The sequence below is a fragment of the Barbatula barbatula genome (assembly GCF_947034865.1).
Source record: "Barbatula barbatula genome assembly, chromosome: 18".
In the NCBI taxonomy this organism is placed as follows: domain Eukaryota; kingdom Metazoa; phylum Chordata; class Actinopteri; order Cypriniformes; family Nemacheilidae; genus Barbatula; species Barbatula barbatula.
Window position 1 is genome coordinate 11,486,890 of NC_136781.1, and position 22,210 is coordinate 11,509,099.

Consider the following 22,210-nt stretch of genomic DNA (forward strand, 5'->3'; position numbering starts at 1 on the left):
ACGGGGGATCTCCGAGATCTAATGTTGAAAGTTACCCTCCACGGGGGATCTCCGAGATCTAATGTTGAACGTTACCCTCCACGGGGGATCTCCGAGATCTAATGTTGAAAGTTACCCTCCACGGGGGATCTCCGAGATCTAATGTTGAAAGTTACCCTCCACGGGGGATCTCCGAGATCTAATGTTGAAAGTTACCCTCCACGGGGGATCTCCGAGATCTAATGTTGAAAGTTACCCTCCACGGGGGATCTCCGAGATCTAATGTTGAACGTTACCCTCCACGGGGGATCTCCGAGATCTAATGTTGAAAGTTACCCTCCACGGGGACTGTTGTAGTAAGATGTTTAGTGTAAAGATGGGGTTCCCCACGATTTAAGACTATTGGTAAAGAAAATTACTACACGGCTCATTGGAATGCTTGAATCTGATTGGCCAGTTGCGACATTTGCAGGATTGTTATTCCCAGATAAAAAGCTCTCAAAACTAATAACACATGGTTTCTCGGAAACAGCAAATTATTTTGACTGTTTTTTTTACAAATTAAAATAAATATATATCTTTTAATATTAACACTATATTAATAAAACATAATATTTACAAATGATTTAACCAAATTGCCTGTTTGTGACCAAATTTGGTGACATCTGAATGTGTTTTTTTACATTAAAACTGGAAATAAAAATGGCTGTTCCTCGCGGAAGGTCTGCTTTGTTTAAAAATTAGCTAATTAAATATTTCGAAATCACATTTCATGTCAAGTTTTTCCTCATGTGGCAGGTAGCTGTGTAATAATCAGCATAATGTACAAGCAGTCAGCTGTTATCCCGAAATAAGCCCCTTCAGTGTGATACAAGACCCTCTGCTACGTGGCACACCATTTATGACTCAGGTGGCTCAAAAACTCAAGTCCTTTAATAGAAATTGTAAAAAAAGTAAAAGCAAGGAGTGTAAAAGCTTACCTGTCCCAAGATGGGTCCCAGTGGGGGCCCAGGAGCGGCTTGTCCAGACCTCACAATGGCCCTGATCACACTGCCTGTATCCAACTTTTTCACCACCTTGGCCGCTTTCGATATCTTGGACATATTGTCTGTGCGTCCGCCCTGCTACGCGGCCGTCCGTCTGCTTCGCCTTCTAAAAAAAAAAAAAAAGTAATTATTGAGGTGTCTTTAATTCATTAAAAATGCAACGCAAAAAATCTATAAACGTCCTGAGGTTGAAAAGTGAGCTACACAAAAGCTCTCAGATCCATATAAGCTCTCCCAGGAGTGCACATCGCCCTTATCTTGAGACACTGTAAGTGAAGACAGTCGCAAGGAAAAGTGCTATGAAACCCCAGGGCCTAAAGAGATAACGGATAAAAGCACAGGTGCGTGCACTCAAGGTTGGCTGACTTCAACAATTCCCTGCGCTCTGCTGATCCATTACCGTTAGCCGGCACTCCACGGGTTCAGATCAGAAAGGTCGATGGAGCAGATTGGATAGCAGCCACCGAGCAGAGCAAAGGCAATGGTGACGCACAGAATTAGCACAGCGCACAAGGTCGGCAGGGTAATAGTCTGGTTTTCGCATTCACAATTGCATAAAATTACATGATTCAATCAATTAGGTGAGTGCTGGAAATTGTCTGAAAGGTCGTATATAGACAAAATGCAATAAAAGCCGCTACGTGACCACGGCATCAATTAAGCCCAATTATAAAGATGACCCATTTTGTGACGGTTCAGCTCAGGTGAAAACCATAACTTTAAATTATTCACACCACTCTGTTCCCAGGTTAACTTAACTCTTTATATATTCAGAAATGTGAGGCAAATGAGGGCGGAGGTGAAATAAACACATCTTGCTGGCCACACACTACTGTGCCGTCGGTTTTAATGCTTGAAGTTTTAATGCATTTAATCCTCGCATCTGTGCACACAAAGAGACGAGCAAAGACAGCATTTAATGAGAACCAAGACAGCGCAAGCATCTTTTTTCTTTGTGTACACAGGCTATCTGTAGCAGCAGATATTGGCACTGCAGTCGCCAGCCGTTTGAATACATTCGGTTAAGAATTACACTCCAGGTTTCCTTTAAAATGCCAATCCCACGCCGTCCTTCATTTCAGCATTCAATTTGTGCAGTTCCCCAAACATGTTTTTGCGGTTTAAAAAGCACGTTGAACTCAAATCAATTTATGAGCCAATCGAAGAAGGTTGGACTGCTGGTAAACCTTCTCTCCTTGGCAGGAGGTCCAAGCATTTTAACATATTCAGAAGCAGAACAATCGACAGTCCTGCGAGTTGAATTAAAGTAATTTATTCCTAACACTCCTAACAAATCTGTTTGGCACTGATTTCCTTTTCTCAGTGCTGACAACAACAACGTCTCTGACTGTTTCTGAACAGACAAGCATGAAATTTATTTTTCATTAAAGGTAACTGTGCTGACGTGATTGGGATTTGAAATGAATGAGGAAAGAACGAAATCAGAGGATGAGTGACTTTGGACAGCAGGCGTGTTCTATCAAACTTGACTCTGCAGGCCCAGTATACTGCTTTGAAGCTCTCGTCGCTTTCAACATTGGACTAAAACAGAATAAGACGCACAACAGAAATAAAAGAAAACAGATCAATTCAACAACTAAAATAATTATAATTCAACTTTGTGAATAAATAAGACTATCGACTCTATGTCAAATTGGGCAAGGTAAACTTACATAAAATGAAAGTTTGTAATCGCTGCTAATGTATTTAGCATTGATTGTTCAGTTCTGCAAATTAACTTAAGAATAACCAGAAAAGTCTGCATTGCTGTAATAAAAAACAAAAGTCTTTAACAATATTGCAGAAAAATATACAATGTCAAGTTAACTTCAACGGTAACGCTAGGAAGGCAAAGTTCAGCTAAATGTTTTATTGTCCTTAGAATGAATCCTTACCATGTAGTAACAAAATTACGATAATTTAGGAACTTAAAGGGACAGTTCATCCAAAAAAATTAATGCTGTCATCATTTATTCACCTTGATGTGATTTAAAACCTGTATGAAACTCTTAATCAGTGGAAAGAAGATATTTTGTGTGGAAGCCAATGTTGTTTGGTTACCAACATTCTTCAAATATCTTCTTTTGTGTTCTGCTGAAGAAAGAAAGTCATACGGGTTTGAAATGACAATGAGGATGAGTAAATTGAGAATTTTCATTTTGGAGTGAACTGTCCCTGTAATTTGATAAAAATCTTTTTTTTACGCAAAATATTTACCCAGGAAACACAGTTCTTTTGCAGTCTACTGGGAAAATGGGGCAGTATACCATTAACCACAAATGAATGCAGCTCACATTTTTTTTAATGATTCATTTTTAGGAGTAAACAGATTTTGTCCATTTGCCTGGAAGAAAAATCCCAAGACTCAGAAAGCGATTTAATATCTTAATCCAAATTCAGAAAAAGTAATCGTAGAAGAAAACCCTCAGAGACATAATGCGGTTCTGTTATAACGCCAGCTCAAGAGGACAGCTGAGTTTAGATAAATTGAAACACCCAAAGAGTCAATAACATTGGCAGAACTACATCACTCTTGGTTTAAGATGACACTGAAAGACATGATTCTCTTTAAGTGATTAAACAACCTCAAAATCATTCCCTCTGTAGACTCACGTTTGCATATATAGATTTACAGCCAGGCGTTTGAAAGCCAATTAATTTGGTTTCTCACTCTCTTGATATATCCGTTTTTGGTTTGAGACAAATTGAACTTGCAGACATGGGAAAACATGTTTGTTGAGGCAAGAATAGGCCATTTGGAATACTGCTGAACAAGCAACCGCTGTTTTTGCAACATAGACAAAAGCTAGAAATAAATGATGAGTGAAGTATATTAAATATTTATGCACAGCAGACAGGATTGGTTTAATTTCCTTAAACAAATTTTGTTTGGCACAAAATGGGACAGAAAAAGCCTCTCAGCTTTACCAAAAGGTAAGTTGTTGTTAGCAGTAAATTAAAACAATTACTCACTAAAAAGCTTAATAAATTTAATCAACATCAAATAAAAAGACTACTTCTGTTTTTCTTCTGTTCTACAGCAAAGAAATCATTTGCATTACAATTCAGTGAGCAGGCTGCCGTTTAAGAACTCTGCTCAATTCCTCTGACACCCTCCAGGTGCATATTGATTTGGACAGGACCGTAGAAGGGACCCTGGCACAATATGTGGTAACCTCTCAAAGGCTAAACTACCTCCTATTTACAACAGCAAACTAAAGGTAGATTACCCAAATGACTTGAAAATATAATTTGTATGTTTGTTATTCTGTATCAATTAACATGAAATGGCAAAAGAATTTCAATAGCACAAATTTACCAGCACTGCATTTATTTAACTAAACTGGTAACAAACAGTAGTAACATATGGGAATAAATCGAAGATTACATTTTGGATCTGACAGGCTAAGGGAAAGGTAGTGCTTTACTATTTAGCAGCAAAATGTACCCACTTCAGGCATTTATGTAAACTGAGCGTAAAGAAGGTACTTAAATCAGTTCAGCACCTAACCATAACAATATCCCATTTAGTGGGTCACTGGCAAAGCATTTGCCACATGAAAGGTGAGACCCTTATTTGGAAACCACATGTTCACTTATACTTTTGTTTTTAATATACTTAAGTTAATGAAGAATGAACATAAAACTTACAAATGTTTTGTGTTAACAGAACAAAAAATATAAATTTTTGTGAGATAATTTTTAAATGGGGGAATACTTACATGAAGATATACTGTATGTATATAACAGAATGTATTCTGGAAAACTTGCAATTAGTGTTGCTTATTCGTCTAGCACATTAAAGCTGCACAAATAAAATGTATAAATCTCAATTAAAGGGAGTATAACACAAAACACAACTACACAATGAATGAATTGATGGGGCATTTAAATAGCGCTATACACTCATATGAGGAGGGGTCTCTCCTCAACCACCACCAGTGGATGATGTGACGGCAGCCACAGTACAACAGATTTGAATCCCAGGCAAAGTGGAGAAAACATTCCTCGATCCTCACAACTACTAACGGTAAGAATGGAGATGGCTGGTTTCTTTTGTATCGCAGGTCTCCACCGAGCTTCAGCATCCATCACAACTTTCTTAAATCAACTCAAAACATACTAACCAATAACTGTTAAGCATGTTGTTGACAAAATGTTAAGTATGATTTGGATAAAAGGGTCTGCCAAATCAATGTCCTGTAACTGTTAACTTAGTAATGCAGCTGCGATCCGCTGCCAGGAAGGTTTGCTTTAGCCTGTTTTTAAACTGCTAAATACATAAAAATTATAACAGCTACATTTTAACTGCTGCTATTATTATTATACCACTATTTGCATACTGTTTATTTAGTTGTGCTAAATATGTTTTGTTTGATATAAATTCTTGATGCCTAGGCATCTTTCTTGGAAATGGCCCCGAAAAGACAGCAGGAGTCAGGATCAGACAAAAGAAAGAAGAAAGGGGGGGGGGCATCATAATGGAATTAGGCTTAGGGCACCAAAATGGCTAGCAGCGGCCCTGATTTAATGTCACTCTCACCATAAATGCCCGTCTTTGAACAATGTTTATTAGTTATTGTAGGTTCATTGTCCAGGAGATGGACATCCAGTAGGCTAAAATAATGAATAATGGATGAAGATCATAAGGTGTGCGACATCAAGATTCAGATCTAGTGGATGGATTAAGGTAAAAGCAAATGTTTTGTAGACATTTTTTCCATTTGTACCTGCTATTATAGCAACCTCTAACTGCACACACCTTTGGGTGCCATAACAAATATTAACTAGCCAGTCAAAACAGCACACTTGTCTAACTTGCCATTAGCTATAGAGTAGGGCTGTGCAAAATTATCGATACAGCTTACTATTGCGATGATTTTTTTCACGATAGTGTATCGATAGTCCAACATATAGTATCGATACCTTAAATAAGTCATGTTTTGAATGGATTCAAAATGACGTTTCATCGCATAACCATTTTTCCCGTTCCTGTTGATGTCGCTGTGATTCGCTGTCATACGGACAATGTCTCAAAAGTAAGCGGGTGCGAGAAAGCAAATGGCGTAAAGTAGATTCATTCATATAATATTATCACCAACAAGCTTCCGTATATCTTAGCTCGTGCAAAGAAAATAACAGAGTCGGTGGTGTATATTATTTGTAAGGATTTGCGACAGTGTGGTTGAAAACTCCGGCTTCGGGCATATGGTGAACACTAGCTGTGTTATGTGACTCCGATTCGCATGCACATAACGGACGTAGAAGTACCCGGGATTTACGAAGAGGTAAAAAAATCCCTTAGCTCGGTAGAGCGAGTGACCCTGACTTGTGGATTACATCACAACCACAGACACGCGCAATGCATGAGACGAGCCATACTGGCATAAACATTGCGGAGTTACTGAAAACTGCACTGGTGGAGTGGGATATAAAAGAGAGTCATACTGACAATTTCAGTTTTATGAATAGATTTTAATGTACTTTGTTTTCTATTAACAACATACTGAAAAAATAAGTTTTTGTGGCATTTAAATGTTTAATGACTAAATATGCACTTTAAACATTATATGTTTGCTGTTCAGTAACACTGTGTAAGCAAGATGACAAATACCTCTTATAAATAGCTTTGTTAATAAAATTGAATGGAATCTTTTGTGTCTGCAGAGTTATCACTATAATGTGATGAACATACCAGAATACCATAGATTGTACACACCAACATGTATTTTTAGCTCACTCTTAATTTGTATTTATTTAAAACAAATTATTGCAATGTATCGAACGTTTGTATCGTATCGAATGTATTGTGATATATTGTATCGGGACCCATCTATCGTGATATGTATCGTATCGTGAGGCCCTTGCCAATACACAGCCCTACTATAGAGGCTCACCGTAAGTCTAAACACAAACAGCTCAAAGAAGGCGGCGCACACATTTACGAGAAAAATAAGATGGATAGGAGAGAGATTTAAGGGACCATGATTGAAAATGACCAGTGGAGGAAATCTAGCCAGGACACCAGGGTCACAGGCCTACTCTTTACGAGAAGTGCCATGGGATCTTTATGACTTCAGTTTTTTTTTTACAGTATATTTTGTCCCATCACTATCCTGGGGCATTAGGACCCATACAGAACAGAGAGTGAGCACCCCCTAGTGGTCCTCTTCCAGCAGCAACCTAGGTACTCCCATCCAGGTACTGATCAGGGTCAGCCCTGCCTAGCTTCAGTGGGCAACCAGTCTTGGGATAAAGGGTGATATGGCTGCTGAGGCAATACTTTTCCACACAATAAATTATACAAACAATAGAGTTTTATCTCAAACAGTGCAAATCCATTGTTTAAAAGAGACTAAAAATCCTGAATAGAATAGGTTAGTTAATGTAGAAGTTCATTCAACATGAATTAAAGGGTTCACATATATTTTTTGCCTGTGCAGTTTCCCTGAGGTCAGGTTGTTATGCTTGCTGCTGCAACTTTAGAAAATGTCTCTTTGCATGTCTTCTGGCTGTGTTCACTCAGTGGAACAGGGTTTGTTGTCAGGTCAAATATTTATTTTTTAACTCCACCGATTTTTTGCAAAGCCAGCACTACACCGTCACCGGATCACAAAACATTCTGTGCTGAAATACTAAACTGAATTATCAGCATTCTAATAAACTTGCTAGACATTTCTTTAATATTAACCTTATGATATTTGTAAGGGGTACACTACACGTGTCATTCACATTCAGAAACAAAACAACATCCGTTTGTCGGAGAGAGCATTAACAGCTGCATAAACAAACTGCGAAACTGATTTTTAAGATAATTCATTTAATTGTTATATTAGAATGCCAGTGAGGAGAATAATAAAGAACTTTCAGATATCAATCTGTTTGAGTGATTAACATTGATTATACTCATAATCTCTTTTCAAGGCTTTTTGGATAAAAAGCTCCAAGTAGAAGAAGTACAATCAAGACCTGAACCTGATGAAACCTGTTTTCCTGTTTCTACATGTGATGTTCAGCAAAAACCCAATTGCATCAATTTGATCAAAAATTAACTGGACACGTCTCTGATTACCTAGAAATAACCTACACAAATGTGGACAACACACCGTCCTTCATTCTTATTTTGTATTCAACAAAACAGAAGTATTTTTTCCTACTAAGGGAGTCAATGGGGGACAAAATCAGTCTGGGTATAAGCATTCTTCCAAATATCTTGCTCTGAGTTCATCAGAACAAAGACATATACGACTTATTTTATTTGTATCATTTAGAGAAAAAAATCTGTTCTAATGAAGGGAAATTGCATGCAAAGGTCGACCTTGCCATGAAAAAAGGTGTCTATTATTTTATCTGATGTCTATAGAGTCTAGCAACAGGGGTTTGGGAAATTTTAACAAATGGTTCAATATAATGGAGAATAAATACATTCTCTGAGTTTACATTTTGACTGAAAATGTCACATCCATAAAACTTTCCCTGTAGCCATATAACGGTACTGAGTAAAATTACATGAAAGTCTACATTAAAGTAAGTTTATTCAATTCTAGCAGTTCTGCCAGGCGTGACTGGTAAAGAATAATAATACTTAAGACTTCTCCATAATATATCATAATTATTCTAATCCCTTTTATTTAACTAACCATAGTTTTTCGGTTTCAATTGTGGTAAAACCATAGTACCAAAAATGTATTTTTAGCCATCTACTGGGGTATCCACTAACGTTGGGTAAATTCACAGCACATTACACTGATCTGAAGCCGGTAATAAAGAAGTTTGCAAGCGCAGATATAAATCAGGCGACAAATTTGTATGTTATAAACTGAAAGATTGCCTTACGTTACCTGGTATTGTGATAATCTGTTTTCACGCTCGCACGAGAAAGTCCTTCACGTTAGGATTTGAACCATGCGCGCTGCCATATTGCGACCTCAGATGGGTTTCAGAAACTCAAAGACGACCCCCATGTGGATAGGCGGAGAAACTACACCCAAAATTACACTGTTTTGAGTTTATGATATTTAGTTAAGAAAGCATAACACAAATTGACGATAAGATGTGTTCAAACAAAACATTATACGCTTCAAATATAATGCAGATGATCAGTCGTTTAAAGTGCATTATCTAGACGCCATTGTTGACATTTGTGGAATAAATTACCTTTGGAAGGAAAGAACCATATTACTTGATATTATTATTAGTTTTAATAATTTAATAATATATATTAACTATTACCTGCTTAAAGGGACTAATGTCATGTTTGGTTGTGTGTGATAAATGTAAATTATTATGATAAAATATCAAATGTTAACTGTACGCTCCGTTTTGTACACCAGATGGCGGCGTTTATCTTTGACTGTAAGAAAAAAGAAGCCCTCGTGTCGTGAATCATGCGTCATTTCCTGTGCGCCGCCGAGTGTGTGCATGAGCTGTGCGCTAAGTTTCTGCTTCTGTTGTAAGAAATTTGTTATCAGTTAGCAAAGAAAAGTGCGTTCAGAAATTAGAGTAGCTGTTGTGATGGCTGAGGCGATTCAGAAGAAATTGCAGGCTGAATTGGAGAAATATCAACAGCTGCAAAAAGGTATGTCGATGCTAGCTCCAAATCTGTTCTAGCAGCCTTTCAGCCTTGTCCACTGCATGCTCACTGGGTGTGGATATTTCGCCATCAATTAGCTTACGGTATCACAATACTGTAAATATTTACCTTCGCAATGCATCGGCGTCATGTATTTATTGTTTATGTCAGGATCTTGCAATTAGGATCTCAAGTTGCGCTTGGTCAGCTGTCTTGATCTGTCAGTGATAGATCTGTTTCTAACTTAAGTAACTTTAGCTCAGTAGGGTCTATTGTTTGTTTATTTGTGTGTGTATGTTGATTAATTCGTATATGTTTTTTTATAGGCATTTTCTATTTTAGTGATAGGTGCACAAGAAACGTTCAAATAGGGTCAATGTGTATACAGCTCATTCATATCTGCTATTTAAATATATCTAACGTTACTGTGTCAACCCATGACATTTTTTTGTGTTCTTTTGTTTTTTACAGATGTCAGTAAAAGTATGTCGGCAAGACAGAAACTGGAGGCGCAGTTGACTGAAAACAATATTGTTAAAGAGGTAAGAACACAAATAGGGGCGTTTCAGATGGAAGGTTGCATCCTAGGAAGGCTGCATATATCAGCTTCCATGTCATCAGTGCTGTGGAAGGACATCTCAATTTGAAGGATCCTTAGGCAGCCTTTGTTTCAAATCAACTTCATTCAGACTTTTTTGAAGAACGCAGTGTTTTATTAGTGTCCTCAAATCACCCACAATCCTTTGCATAGGCCTACATTCCAAAAACATCATCAGAAACTAGTGAGCACTGCCTGAGTTAAGTTTTCTTAACGAATATTAAATGCACGTTCGTTATGAAAAATTCAAAGATGACGGCATTAATGTTTTCTTTTATTTGGTTGTAAATAAATCACATACTGCTCTAGGATACCGGATGGTTGATGTATGATTCTCATTCACTGTATTGCATTAAGTTGTATAATAGCTTTTTAGTGGCGGTATGTTGCATTATTTTCAACTGCTTCAAAGTTTTCATGCTGTGGGAACGATTATGACATTGTCACAGACACTTGCTAGACCATTTATATTAATTTATAAGAGATTATCTTATATTGTGTGTTACAATGCGTTATGAATAAACCGTGCTCATAAACGGCTGTTGAAATAGAATCATCAATTGAAGCAAGTGGACGTTTGGACCCGGAAATAGTATTCCTTTTGTTACAAGACTAAAACAAGCTGATTTGTGTACACTACCGGTCAAATGTTTAGGATCACAAATGTTTCAAATGATTTTACAAAAGGTGTGTGTTTCAAAGATTTGAAATCACTTCTGTAGACATAAATATAATTTTGCTAACATATTAATTTATTTATTTAATTAGAAAACTAAATTTGTATTAAAATATATGTTTGAAATTGATATTTTGGACCAAATAATAAATAAAAATCTGTCAATAAGAGTCCAGCATAGATGGAAATTCCTTCAGTGCTGTATAAAAAGCTTCCCAGTTTGAGACCTCAAGAAGCTCGATGATAAAACGTGTACGAATCTAGTCCAATGTGGCTACTTTACAGTTGCTAATTATAACAGAGTTCATTTATTTTTGGTGCTTTTAGTCACAACATATTTCCCACAGCTAACTTTGTGCATGTTATTTCGTGGTTTTGATGGGTTTAATATTATTCTAAGCTGTGGAAAAATATGAATAAAGAGTGACCCTAAACTTTTGACCTGTAGTGTATGTTTCTTTGAAATGTTTTAACACATTTTTGAATACACCATATTAATTTTCTCTCCACAGGAGCTTGGCTTGTTGGATAGCCAAAACACAGTTTACAAACTAATTGGGCCAGTTCTGGTAAAACAGGATCTGGATGAAGCCAAAGCGACAGTGGCCAAAAGATTGGAATACATTAATGGCGAAATGTAAGTAAGAATATGTCATAATGTATATAAAGCTAAAAGACATATTCTGACCTTAGCATTTGATTGTTGATATGAATATGATTTTTAAACATACAAAGTTTAACACAATCTGCTTCTTATCTAGTCAACGCTATGAAACTTTACTGAAGGATATGGAGAAGAAGTCTGAGCAGCACAGAGAAGTTCTGTCCAGCCTACAGCAGGAGTACCAGCGGGCTCAAGGTCTCCCTGTTGGAAAGGTCTAAATGGATTATTACATTCACAGACCGGGACACTAGTCTTAATCTGACAGACTGAATATACCGACTGATAATTCATGCTTGTTCATTTACATTAACAGGATACTTGAGGTTTTTGTTTGACGCCATTTGGCTTTAAATAAATGTTGTTTATTTATGTTTAGTCCCACGTGTTGTCTTTGTAGTTTGTATCTTAAGTTTTTCTAAACAAAAAAACTTAAAAGAAATAAAAGTGCAACTGCAAACCATTTAGAAACACAAGACATATTGATAAACTAATGGCTGGAATACACTAAAATACTTTTTAAATCTGAACAGATATTTTGAAAGTTTCAGATAGAAACAGACCAACTGATACAATCTGCAGACTGACACAGACTTTCTGCAACAAGTCCAGACTGAAAATCTGAGCAAAAGTCTTGTAGTGTATTTTAGCCTTAAAACACTCAATTTAAAAACATACAATTCAATGTCAGGAGTCAAATTCACATAGAACACTCCTTTTACAACATTTACTTGTTTTACTGTAACATTTACTTTAAAATATAAACTTTGCAATGAAATAATTTGGGTTTTAGAGCAACCTCTGTATATTTTGAAAATTGCAACCATGCTACTTTTATTACATGAAATATAGTTGCTTATTTGTAATCTTTAATGTGATGTAACTACTGCAAAATAAACAACATCTAAAATGCTCTGATTCAACTGAATAAGATTAAATAAGAAAACAGATCTCACTTCAAAGACAATGTTATGGCATCTGTGAGCAGGCAGACAGGGAACAGGGTATGCCTAGAATAATTTTAGAATGAAGCCTTTTTCATAACTTCAGCAGCACATATCACTGGAGGAAGTTAAGAATGTGAAGATTTTTGTGAACTGCTTTGTGTTTGCAGTCCTTTTTAATAGAAAGTTGCCTAATTGTTAGGATGTTTTGCCAGTAGAATATGTTTGAGTGTGTAAGCAATTAGGTTTATTATGGGAAGATTATACATTGCAACGATTTGTTCAGGGACGTTTATAGCGCACTATATTAACATGGCACATTGACTTGTACATTTAATACTACAATATAACATTATTAATTGAAAAGTTATATAATTAAGAATACTTGGATTAAACATATTATTGCATATAATCATATGCATACACACTTCCACATTTCCAAAAGATTAATACCGAGGTAATCAGGTAATAACTGCTGGTCTCTTTATGATGCATCACCATGTATTAAAGCCTTGAGAGTTGACCAGTCAGGCGACTCGGTTTCTAATTAAAGGGGCAGGCAAGTGGCCCATACGGCCAGATGTTGGTTCGAGTACTATAACTGAAGCGCTCGGTCAACAGGGCGTGTATCCGCCCCTGCGCAACAGGCCATCAGACGCAGCATGGAGAAGCGCTGAAGCACAGACGTCCGCATTGTCAATTCCTACCCCAATTAATATCCCGCGGAGGGGGACCTGTCCCCCTTCATTTCCCACCCGCTGGGGATTAAAGCACACGAATAAAAGGCATGAAACAGAACGGGGCGTAAGGTTTTATAGCAGGTCTCCAACGCTCCCACCTACAACCGTACACTGTGGCACAAAAGCTTCTAAAGGGATTATGTATTTATTGAACCAATAATATGCTAAGATAATTAAACAGGCATACGTTAAAGTTTCCCCTTTGAAGTAAATCTGTTTGGGCTAGTTTTCAGTAATGATTTTAAAGCAATTGCCAGATGATCACGAGTAGAGCAGTAGCCTAGTGTTTCGTGCAGAGTTAAGGTTTTTGTGAATTTGCTAAAAATGGAAATTAATTGAATTTGAATATGTTTAATTGAAAACACGATCGTTTTACTCTTGGATGGACAGCAGCCCTGGTAGCATCTCAGCAATTTGCAACTTGCAACCTCTTTTTCTTTGCACGTGCCCGTTCTCTGCGTAAATTGTTTTGGTAACCTGGCCTGGCCACGTGTCGATTTTATTTGACAGTTTTGCCAAATGGCCACAAAACCACATGTAGTCTTAAATAAAATGGCAAGAAACGTCCCCGGGAGTAAAGTGCCAGGGAAGAGAGAAAGTCGGCACCTAGGCTCGTGCGTAATGGCAACAGCTGACCTGTCACAATATGGAGCACATATGCAAACAAATACAACATTTGGTGTTTATATAGTAGAGAAACATATATTTAGTTCAATGACACAGAAAAAGTAAGGAATGAGACAGGGGTCTCTTCTAAGTTTTTTCGATCATAAATTGTTTCATTGTAATACCTCTCCAAAATATCCAGGATGCGTTTAAAATGTTGTCTTCTAGCGCTACAGGGTCATGAGTAAACCAAACACGTGCCAGCAAACCATTTGCGAAAACAAGGTTGTGATAGTTTCACTTGCACCCAAGTATCTGTGCATTTGTATGTACTTCACAAATCTCCAAAACCGATTAAGAGATAACTTTTCAGAAGTGAACTTGCCCCATAAATAAAAACGTATAATTCTAAATAATACAGACCTAATAGGAAAGTAACATTCAAGGAGGCTATAGGCCTGACTTACACACTTGGCTTCACGCATTGCTTCTAGTTGATCAGAGCAGATCAGCACACATCCGGTCTGGATAAGTCTTCAAAATCTAATCTATTTACACCTTTTGTGCTGAATGGCATTTGGAGACTTATCCCTTGTAATAACCAGTTCAAGCGTCAGACGGTATTTTGGCCAGTCCATGCACTTTTAAAGCTTTAATCTAATTTCACTTAAAACTCGTTTATCTAAGAGCTTATCCAGAGCGACAAAGCGAGTCAAAGCTGCAAAAATGTAGATTTACTGAAGAGTAAGAGTTAAGAAGGACTAAGCCTGATCTTGTCAGCCTTGATTTCTTCTCGGCTTTTTATGACGTGAGTTTTAACAAGGTTTAGTAAAAAAACGAAAAATCTATATTTTTTGCAATGCTTACATGGAGAATTCGGGCTATTCTAAGACTATTCTACCGTTCTAACAAGCTATGCAAATACAATTTTAACTAAAACGATAATTCTGCTCCATGTGATAAATTAGCCTAGTGTTTTGGAAGGTGATGTTTGATCGTAAATTCTTTTTAATCGGATGACAATTTAGTTTTGACAGAAAGGAGAGAAAGTCGGCACCTTAAGTTCGTGCGTAAATGGCAACAGTTGATCTGTCACACAATAGGCCTATGCTGCGAAGTTGCAAACAAATAGGTTTTATTAATACGTTTTATTGTTTGTCTTCTGACAAAATGTGTAAAAGGGGTAAAATTTTTTGACATATGTATTTTTTATTCACAAACTGTTTTCCTAGTAGAATAGCTACCTCTCTAAAATAGCCAGGGTTTACGTTTTTAACACGGCAGGGATCATTTCAGATGGAAATATGAAAAATGTATATTTAGTAATGAAAAAGGATATGCATTTTTGATTGATTTGACTTTCATTCCTTTTAATGTGTAGCCTAATTTTAAGAAATATTAAAATTTTCTAAATAGTTTAATGAAAACATTTAAAGTCGAGTATGTCACTATCAATAGGCTTTCCCTTAAAGCTTCCCATTGGAGCGGACACACAAAAATAATATTGAGAAGACAGCTTGTTCATGTTCGTATTAATGACTTAAAAAGCATTGTTCTGCAAATATACGAAAACAACATGGATTGATTTCGGTGACTTATTCATATTTTTTTGTGTGGCTTTCATATAGTACAGACGTTCAACAGATAAGTGATGTAAAAACATATATAATGGGTTCTGATAAACAGCCACCCCTCTTTGACATTTTAATAGAAATGTTTTGAGAAAAGTCTGCAAAAACCACACCTAAGTGATGGATGGCGGTTAAGCAATCTGCACTTCAATCTATCAGCCTATGTCCGCCGTTCTTTAATTGCACATTACTGACATATAAAGGGCAATACAAATCTGTAAATGTCAGGCCAGTTATCAGGTTAAAACGGCAAACATTAACACCATGACTGGAGATCGATGTTGTTCATCTCTTAGAATAACTCTCAGGAAATGAATGAAAGGATATCTTTAAAACGTCCAAATGGAGAACACAGAAGATAAACGAATATATCCTCCGTGAGGTTTAATTCTTTGATCAACATAAGAAAAATAATTCACATTATACATGAATACGAGTTCTCTGGACATTTTGCTAGGAAAAAAATACAAATCCTGTCTTACAAAAATACAATTTCATTCAAAATGTTGAATGACACAAATATGTGGCATGCAACTACCTCATAAGAAGACAGACATGACTGTGCTCTAGACAGATTCTTGACACTCAAGTTCAACAAAAATAACAAAAATCGTTGACTCCTTCAGTACATGATCCATCGTGACAATCTAAGTCTGTTAAAAAATATATACATCTCAGCATAAACACATCTTGTTTGTTTTGCTGTAAGCGCAACAAACATTCACAGGCAAATTTTTGTCAATGCCCATTATAAGAAAATAAAATTTTGGCATCTGCTGTACAAAATCCACATATTTACAGATTTTAACACCATTTTTGTGTTATTCCATTTTGTTCCCACATTTCATCATTCGGGAGGATTAGCAGAAGACCCAGCTGAATCTTTCCAGTGCATGCAAGGACCAAGACATGCTCTTCTACTGTGGCCAGGGTCTCCAGACAGAATCACAGAGCAAAACAGGTTGTTTAGGACTTAAGGTCATAGTTGGAACAGACAGAACAGTTCTTTTCGCAAGCTTCGAGCAGCCACTTTGTTTTTGAGAATTGTTCAGTTGGACATGATGTTGCTGTGCTAGAAGCAATGAATCGTCACACAGGTGCACCTGACTTTCTCTATGGTGTGATGAAGCAGACTGTATTGAATGCTTCAAGGTGTGCTGTCGGTTTCCATGTGCCTTTTCTGTTCCCTGCCCAAGCTCGTGGTTCTTGCTTTCAATGAAATGGCTGACTCGTAGTAAACATGTTCTCATTCCATCACGGTAGCTCTGACGTTTGCAGGGCGAACCCAAATCCCCATCATAATCTTCAATTCGCCCTCTTTTTCCTCTGGTGATCTGATAAGAGTCCGTTTCTGATTTTTGTTCAGCTTTGAGGAAATTCACAACACTTTCCAGAATTTCAGCCTTTTCTACTTTTGGGTTCTTGAGTTTCTGTTAACAATAACAATAAAAAAATCAATAAATAGTTTGACTAAGTATGTATGTAACACATCTGACTTTATTTATAAGTTATAGATTTTAAAATACATGAGAACTTACCTCATTGTGTGTATTTTCCAGTAAAAGTAATCTCAAACTCTCCAGGCTGTGATTAATGCGATCTCTCCTCCTTTTCTCCATGAGAGGTTTTGGGACCTGTAACAGTCAATACAGTGTATAGTTTTAGTAGCCAATCTAAAAATAAAACATCATTATAATGTCTAACAAGCCAATGTCTCCATTGTTTTTTTGCCACAGACAAACACTTCATTTTGTGATCTGCCACATTTCAGTAACATTCGAAAAAGCTGTAAATAAACATTTTACCCGTGTTGAGTCTTTTTGCTCTGCAATGTCAGCAACTGCTTTGTTCATGTTGAAAAGCAAAACGAGAATCATCAAAACAACCCCAAAGTGAAATCATGAGCATTATGCGCTCACGACTCTTATTGTACAACTAGTCCACTCCCTAATCCCCCACCTGAGCTGAATGATGAATAATAAAACTAGATGGACCAATCACGTCCTTTAGTTCGGCTTCTCATCAATATTTACCTAACTCTTAGATGACAGGGGAAATTACATAATGGCAATTGTTAAGAGACGATAATGACCCATTTAACCCCCCACTGTGATGCTTAAACGAGGGCTGTTGAGCTAAAGTATTATCAATCGTGAGGTTTATGGGTCCTATATTTTAGAGACAAGATAAAAAGACATGTAAGCCAATGACATGTTGTAATTTGAAACGTGATATAAAAAACGTTCAGTGCCATTTAGATTTAACATTGTTTTAACATTAAGCAGCATCAGATCAGCCATTTATACCGTGTCACATGTACCGTAATATTTATGTCATTTATTCATTACTTGTGTCATTATTTTTTCTATTAGCAGGTCCATATTTAAGGTTTAAATGCAGTGTAAAACAATGGTATCAGAAATGCATGAATTAATCTGAGGCTGGTTATATTTTCATTGCTTCGCTGATCGGATCACAGCTTCCTCCAGAAACAAATGTATAACAAAGACATGTTTTGGGGGGTTGGTTTAGGCAAAGTCTTTAAGTTTAAGCTCCGAAGCATGGCTTCTTTGATAAACCGACCCCGCTGTGTGTGGCCTCTGCATTCCCCAAATCATTTCATTTGACGCTTTCTTTAAAAAGTAAATACTCGGCTGTGGCAAATGTTGTAAACGTGTAAGTAACGCAAAAGAAAGTGGTGTATTTCTTAATAAATAATACATGTTATTCTTCAACCATTCTATCCATTTCAATAAAAGGTGCAGCTTTTGCTTTGGGCAACTCCCAACGATCCACTTGACCATTTTAGCAGTTTGCAAGTGTAAGCGTGGGACAATAATGGTTGACTTAATCGCTCACACTTCTATCAAAACACGCTCTTAGAGCACACTTATCGCATTTGCTCAAAAGGTTTGGCATCACACCTCTCGACATCCCCCACCTCAACATAAAGGGATGGGAGTGTACTTGTATGTGCTGCATTTTGCGCTTTTCCATTTTTTTCATAGGCTAAATGGAAGTTTTAAACCAGTTGTAAACAATGAAAACATCAACCATTAAAACTCATCTCTAATAATAAAAAACGTTCTTTGCCAGTTCATCTGAAAACCTTGTGCCTACATATCCAAAAATATTCTTAGACCTATTTCATGACTATACTTCTCATTACATTACACATTTCTAAGAATAATAAATCGACAATAATAAACAATGCATCGTCTTCCAAATTATTTCAATCTATGTTTTATGGGTAGTTTATAAACAGAGCTGTCATTATAGCTTTATGTGGTAAGCCTGAGATTGTTTATCTAAGGCAGAAATGATGGGTGGAAAGGTCACGATAATTACGTCACTGTCGTCTCTCCTCCAATCAGGCGCGACATCAGCGTCGTTTAAAACCCTCGTTTGCTGCGATTTCAGTATTTCTTACAGCTGTGAACTTATGAAAACCTGTCTTGGGAATGCAAGCAAAAGCAGTTCAAACTCTCAACATGGCAAACACTAAAGGGATTAAAAGAGTAAGATACATTTTTTTCATTCAATAAATATTACATAGCCTGTGTAGATCGAACAACCTTTATTTAATACTAAAACGGCGAACAATAATTGCCTATTTCTTACTATTTTTAGAAGTTGAAACCAGTGATAGAGAAAAGGAGAAGAGATCGAATCAACCATAATCTTGATGCATTAAAAGATCTTCTTTTTAAGACCACTGCAGACACTGTGAGTAACGCTAATAGAGCATTTTATTTTTGATAAATCTTTACCACCATTTTCTTTGTAAACTTCTAAACTGTCTGTATCTCTGTTTCACCACCGCAGCGTTTACAAAACCCTAAACTAGAAAAAGCCGAAATTTTAGACTTGGCGGTTCAGTACATAAGAAGGACAACAAGAAAAAGAGAAACGAAAGGTAATTGATCTCATTTAACATTATTGTTTTTACAAATTGTATTTATTGTTAGAAAGCATTTTAGTGTACTTTCTGTCATTACTCACATTCTTCCTCCTGCAGTGACATCTAATCAAATGGATTCCAAGGCTACAAGGAATCAGTCTGTTACATCCATTTCTGCGGTCCCCATCTACACCACTGAGGTTCAAGCTTATACAGCAGACTTCTGTGATTCATCTAAGCCAAAGGAAGCTTCTCCAACACTAAAAGGAAATCTTGAAAACAACACAACCTGTTCTTCCAGAGTAGCATGTGAACCAGAGATTCAGACAGTCATCTCAAATATGGTTTTGTCTCCATTAAGCCAAAACTGTCACAAAGAACATGTCTCACACCCTGAATCATCTCTGTATGGCTATCATCTTTCATTCTCTTCACATTTTAATTCTCCACCATCATCTCCCACCCTTAACGGTGTCTTTTCTCCTCCATATCCTTCATTTTGTCTCTTACCACTCTCTTTTCCTCCGTCTGACTCTCCATCTTCTCACACAACAACACCACTTTCCCGCAACAGGCCTGTTTATATGCCAGAGTCCATTCTACCCCGCATGGCTAGAGATTTTACCCCACCACAGTCACCTGTGCTGCCTCAAGAACACTTTCCTCTCCAAGCCCTGTCCACATGGAGACCGTGGAGGTGAAGTCTTTTTCAGGTTATTTCCTTTCAACAGGCACTGGAATTGGTCCAATGGAGAAATAATCAGATTTTTCCAGAGACAATGCTGCGTTGGCACAGTTGTCGCTTAAGTTAACCTCCAATTCGTATTACTTGTAATGTTTTCAATGACAGATTTAGTTCAACTATTTATTGATCTTTAAAATAATTGTTCATTGTAAACATTTTGTTGTTGCAAACTAAATAAATCTGTTTCATCATTCTAAATACATGGATATGTGGCTTCATTTTGCAACAGAAAAGTTGAATTGCAAAAATATATTTAAAAAAAACAAAGAACCGATTGATAACTCTGCAGATACTTTGAGGCCAAGTTGGTCAACATGCCAAGGAAGCTTATTAGACCCATTTCTTCCCAACTAACTTGGTCAGATGAATTAACTTTTGCTATTGCTATTAAAAAAGCATGACAATCCTATGAACCTTTACTTTAATCAGGTTATATGTATTTAGATAAACAGGACAAGGTTTTCTAGATCAGTGGTTCTCAAACCTTTTTGTCACAAGGCCCCCTTTGTGTCAAGTGCTTTGCAGCCCCCCAAATAAATTCTTATTTGCTTAAACATAGAATTTGAATTCAAGCTAAACATATTCAATTATACAACAGTTATACATCAATACTTTTGGTTTGTGGTCTTATTTTTCAGATGTTTGATTGTATAAACTCTATGAAGAATTTCTATATTCCATAAAATGCCACATAATTTGTGGTCCCCATGGATCTATTTTGGGAGAACCACTGAGATTTAAATAAAAAAAGTTGCCACATGTATCAAAGAGTCAAGTTATAGCAGTTTATCTGTCATAGAAAGATTAAAAACTAAAATATCATTATTCATCAACCTGTGAGGTTTTTTTAAACAAGCACTGAACAGATTGAACCCGGTGTTTGTCTGTGTTAACAGCGCTATGCTGCCATCTTGTGGTTTAATGACTGCAGTTTTTAAACAACAGGACTGCCCTATATGAAGCATCACAGATCATTATTAGACGACCGAAAATGTTTTCACTATTTTTTCACCATTTATTATATACCTATGATTTGATTCGTTAACTGTAATATAAATCTCGATAATATATCAACTGATTATACTGATTAACCAGCTATTATCTTCATGCCCTTACCCCACAATAGAAACATATTTGGTGTGTCGTCTTTGACAGGCAACAGTTTGTTTTTTAGTGCGATGCATGCTGAAACATAAAAATCTGAAAATACGGCCAGAAGAGTTTTGATGTAGTCTTATTTGCACTGTAAAATATTATAATTCCACATTTGCTGATTCAGACAGATGGTCAGTAGAGGGCAGCATTTATCTGGCAGGTTTATCTTCTGAGTTGGTTCCAGATTTCTGAGGTCTCAGGGCCAGGTAAAGTTGCTGTCACCCCGTGTGATAAGCCTAGGATGACGTCTTGCTCCATTAAATATCAAACATTTTCTATCTCAGATAAAGCAGCAACCTCTTCCTCATCTGCCATACACATCTCTATTACAATTGTGAATAATTTCTAAGCAAGGCATTTATGGCGATTTGTTGTTATAATTGCTTTCAATGTTTCCTCATCTGTAAGTCGCTTTGGATAAGTGCGTATGCTAAATGTAAATGTATTTGGCTTAGGATACAGAGTTTCTGACATGATAAAACATGTCTTTGGATAATTGTTTTCTCTCTCTCTCTCTCTCTCTCTCTCTCTCTCTCTCTCTCTCTCTCTCTCTCTCTCTCTCTCTCTCTCTCTCTCTCTATCTCTCTCTCTCTCTCTCTCTCTCCTTCTTATTCTTCCTTTTCTCATTCCCATTCAGAAGTTTCTCTGGACCAGTGCCATTAATTCTGAGATGGCCATTGTTCATTGTAAGGTATAGGAAGTGAGCACATAATGGCCAGTTTGATTTTCCACAGTGTCTTTCCGCAGGTTTTGATTGGTGACGACCAGCAATAAAAGAAGTGACAAATTAAAGAGAACGTTCTGCCTGGACAGAGGAATGTTGCCTCAATAATCATAATTAAATGCGCTGAAATCACCTCTGAAAATGGAGGACAAAAGCTTTCTCAGGTCACACTGATTAGAGCTGATCCTGTTACCTGTGTAGTCTAAGTCTTGTTAATAGTGAATGCAACTCA

At 36.9% G+C, this 22,210-nt stretch overlaps 4 protein-coding genes across 4 annotated transcripts in view; 2 read left to right on the forward strand and 2 right to left on the reverse strand.

Annotated features, from left to right (window-relative positions):
* Nucleotides 1-9,019, reverse strand: part of mrpl11 (mitochondrial ribosomal protein L11) — a 33,155-nt gene extending 24,136 nt beyond the window's left edge. The window contains exons 1-2 of the mRNA XM_079479706.1: nt 8,867-9,019; nt 960-1,131 (exon numbers count right to left, since the gene is read on the reverse strand). Of these exons, the coding sequence (XP_079335832.1) occupies nt 960-1,082 (123 nt within the window). The 5' untranslated portion in view covers nt 1,083-1,131; nt 8,867-9,019. The remainder of the gene's footprint in view (nt 1-959; nt 1,132-8,866) is intronic.
* A 364-nt stretch (nt 9,020-9,383) lies between these two features.
* pfdn6 (prefoldin subunit 6) lies at nt 9,384-12,445 on the forward strand. Its single transcript, XM_079479707.1, has 4 exons — nt 9,384-9,603; nt 10,069-10,139; nt 11,384-11,508; nt 11,633-12,445. The coding sequence occupies exons 1-4, from the start codon at nt 9,540-9,542 to the stop codon at nt 11,751-11,753; spliced, it is 381 nt and encodes a 126-aa protein (XP_079335833.1). The 5' UTR covers nt 9,384-9,539; the 3' UTR covers nt 11,754-12,445.
* Nucleotides 12,446-15,312: 2,867 nt separating this feature from the next.
* her5 (hairy-related 5) lies at nt 15,313-17,406 on the reverse strand. The gene is made up of 3 exons (XM_079479349.1): nt 17,259-17,406; nt 16,992-17,087; nt 15,313-16,883 (listed from the first exon to the last, which is right to left on the reverse strand). Exons 1-3 carry the CDS (start codon nt 17,328-17,330, stop codon nt 16,371-16,373), a joined length of 681 nt encoding a protein of 226 aa, XP_079335475.1. The 5' UTR covers nt 17,331-17,406; the 3' UTR covers nt 15,313-16,370.
* Nucleotides 17,407-18,785: 1,379 nt separating this feature from the next.
* Nucleotides 18,786-20,309, forward strand: her11 (hairy-related 11). Its single transcript, XM_079479301.1, has 4 exons — nt 18,786-18,971; nt 19,084-19,179; nt 19,279-19,369; nt 19,472-20,309. Exons 1-4 carry the CDS (start codon nt 18,915-18,917, stop codon nt 20,053-20,055), a joined length of 828 nt encoding a protein of 275 aa, XP_079335427.1. The 5' UTR covers nt 18,786-18,914; the 3' UTR covers nt 20,056-20,309.
* The last annotated feature ends 1,901 nt before the right edge of the window (nt 20,310-22,210 follow it).

Bases quoted from the DNA above. Each gene is read 5' to 3' on its own strand.
- pfdn6 (XM_079479707.1), top strand. From the start codon at position 9,540: ATGGCTGAGGCGATTCAGAAGAAATTGCAGGCTGAATTGGAGAAATAT. The intron at 10,140-11,383 runs GTAAGAACACAA...TTCTCTCCACAG, and splicing joins AAAACAATATTGTTAAAGAG to GAGCTTGGCTTGTTGGATAG. The intron at 11,509-11,632 runs GTAAGTAAGAAT...CTTCTTATCTAG, and splicing joins GAATACATTAATGGCGAAAT to TCAACGCTATGAAACTTTAC.
- her5 (XM_079479349.1), bottom strand. From the start codon at position 17,330: ATGATTCTCGTTTTGCTTTTCAACATGAACAAAGCAGTTGCTGACATT. The intron at 17,088-17,258 runs GTAAAATGTTTA...TGACTGTTACAG, and splicing joins AGCAAAAAGACTCAACACGG to GTCCCAAAACCTCTCATGGA. The intron at 16,884-16,991 runs GTAAGTTCTCAT...TATTGTTAACAG, and splicing joins TGGAAAATACACACAATGAG to AAACTCAAGAACCCAAAAGT.
- her11 (XM_079479301.1), top strand. From the start codon at position 18,915: ATGCAAGCAAAAGCAGTTCAAACTCTCAACATGGCAAACACTAAAGGG. The intron at 19,180-19,278 runs GTGAGTAACGCT...TCACCACCGCAG, and splicing joins TTAAGACCACTGCAGACACT to CGTTTACAAAACCCTAAACT. The intron at 19,370-19,471 runs GTAATTGATCTC...TTCCTCCTGCAG, and splicing joins AAGAAAAAGAGAAACGAAAG to TGACATCTAATCAAATGGAT.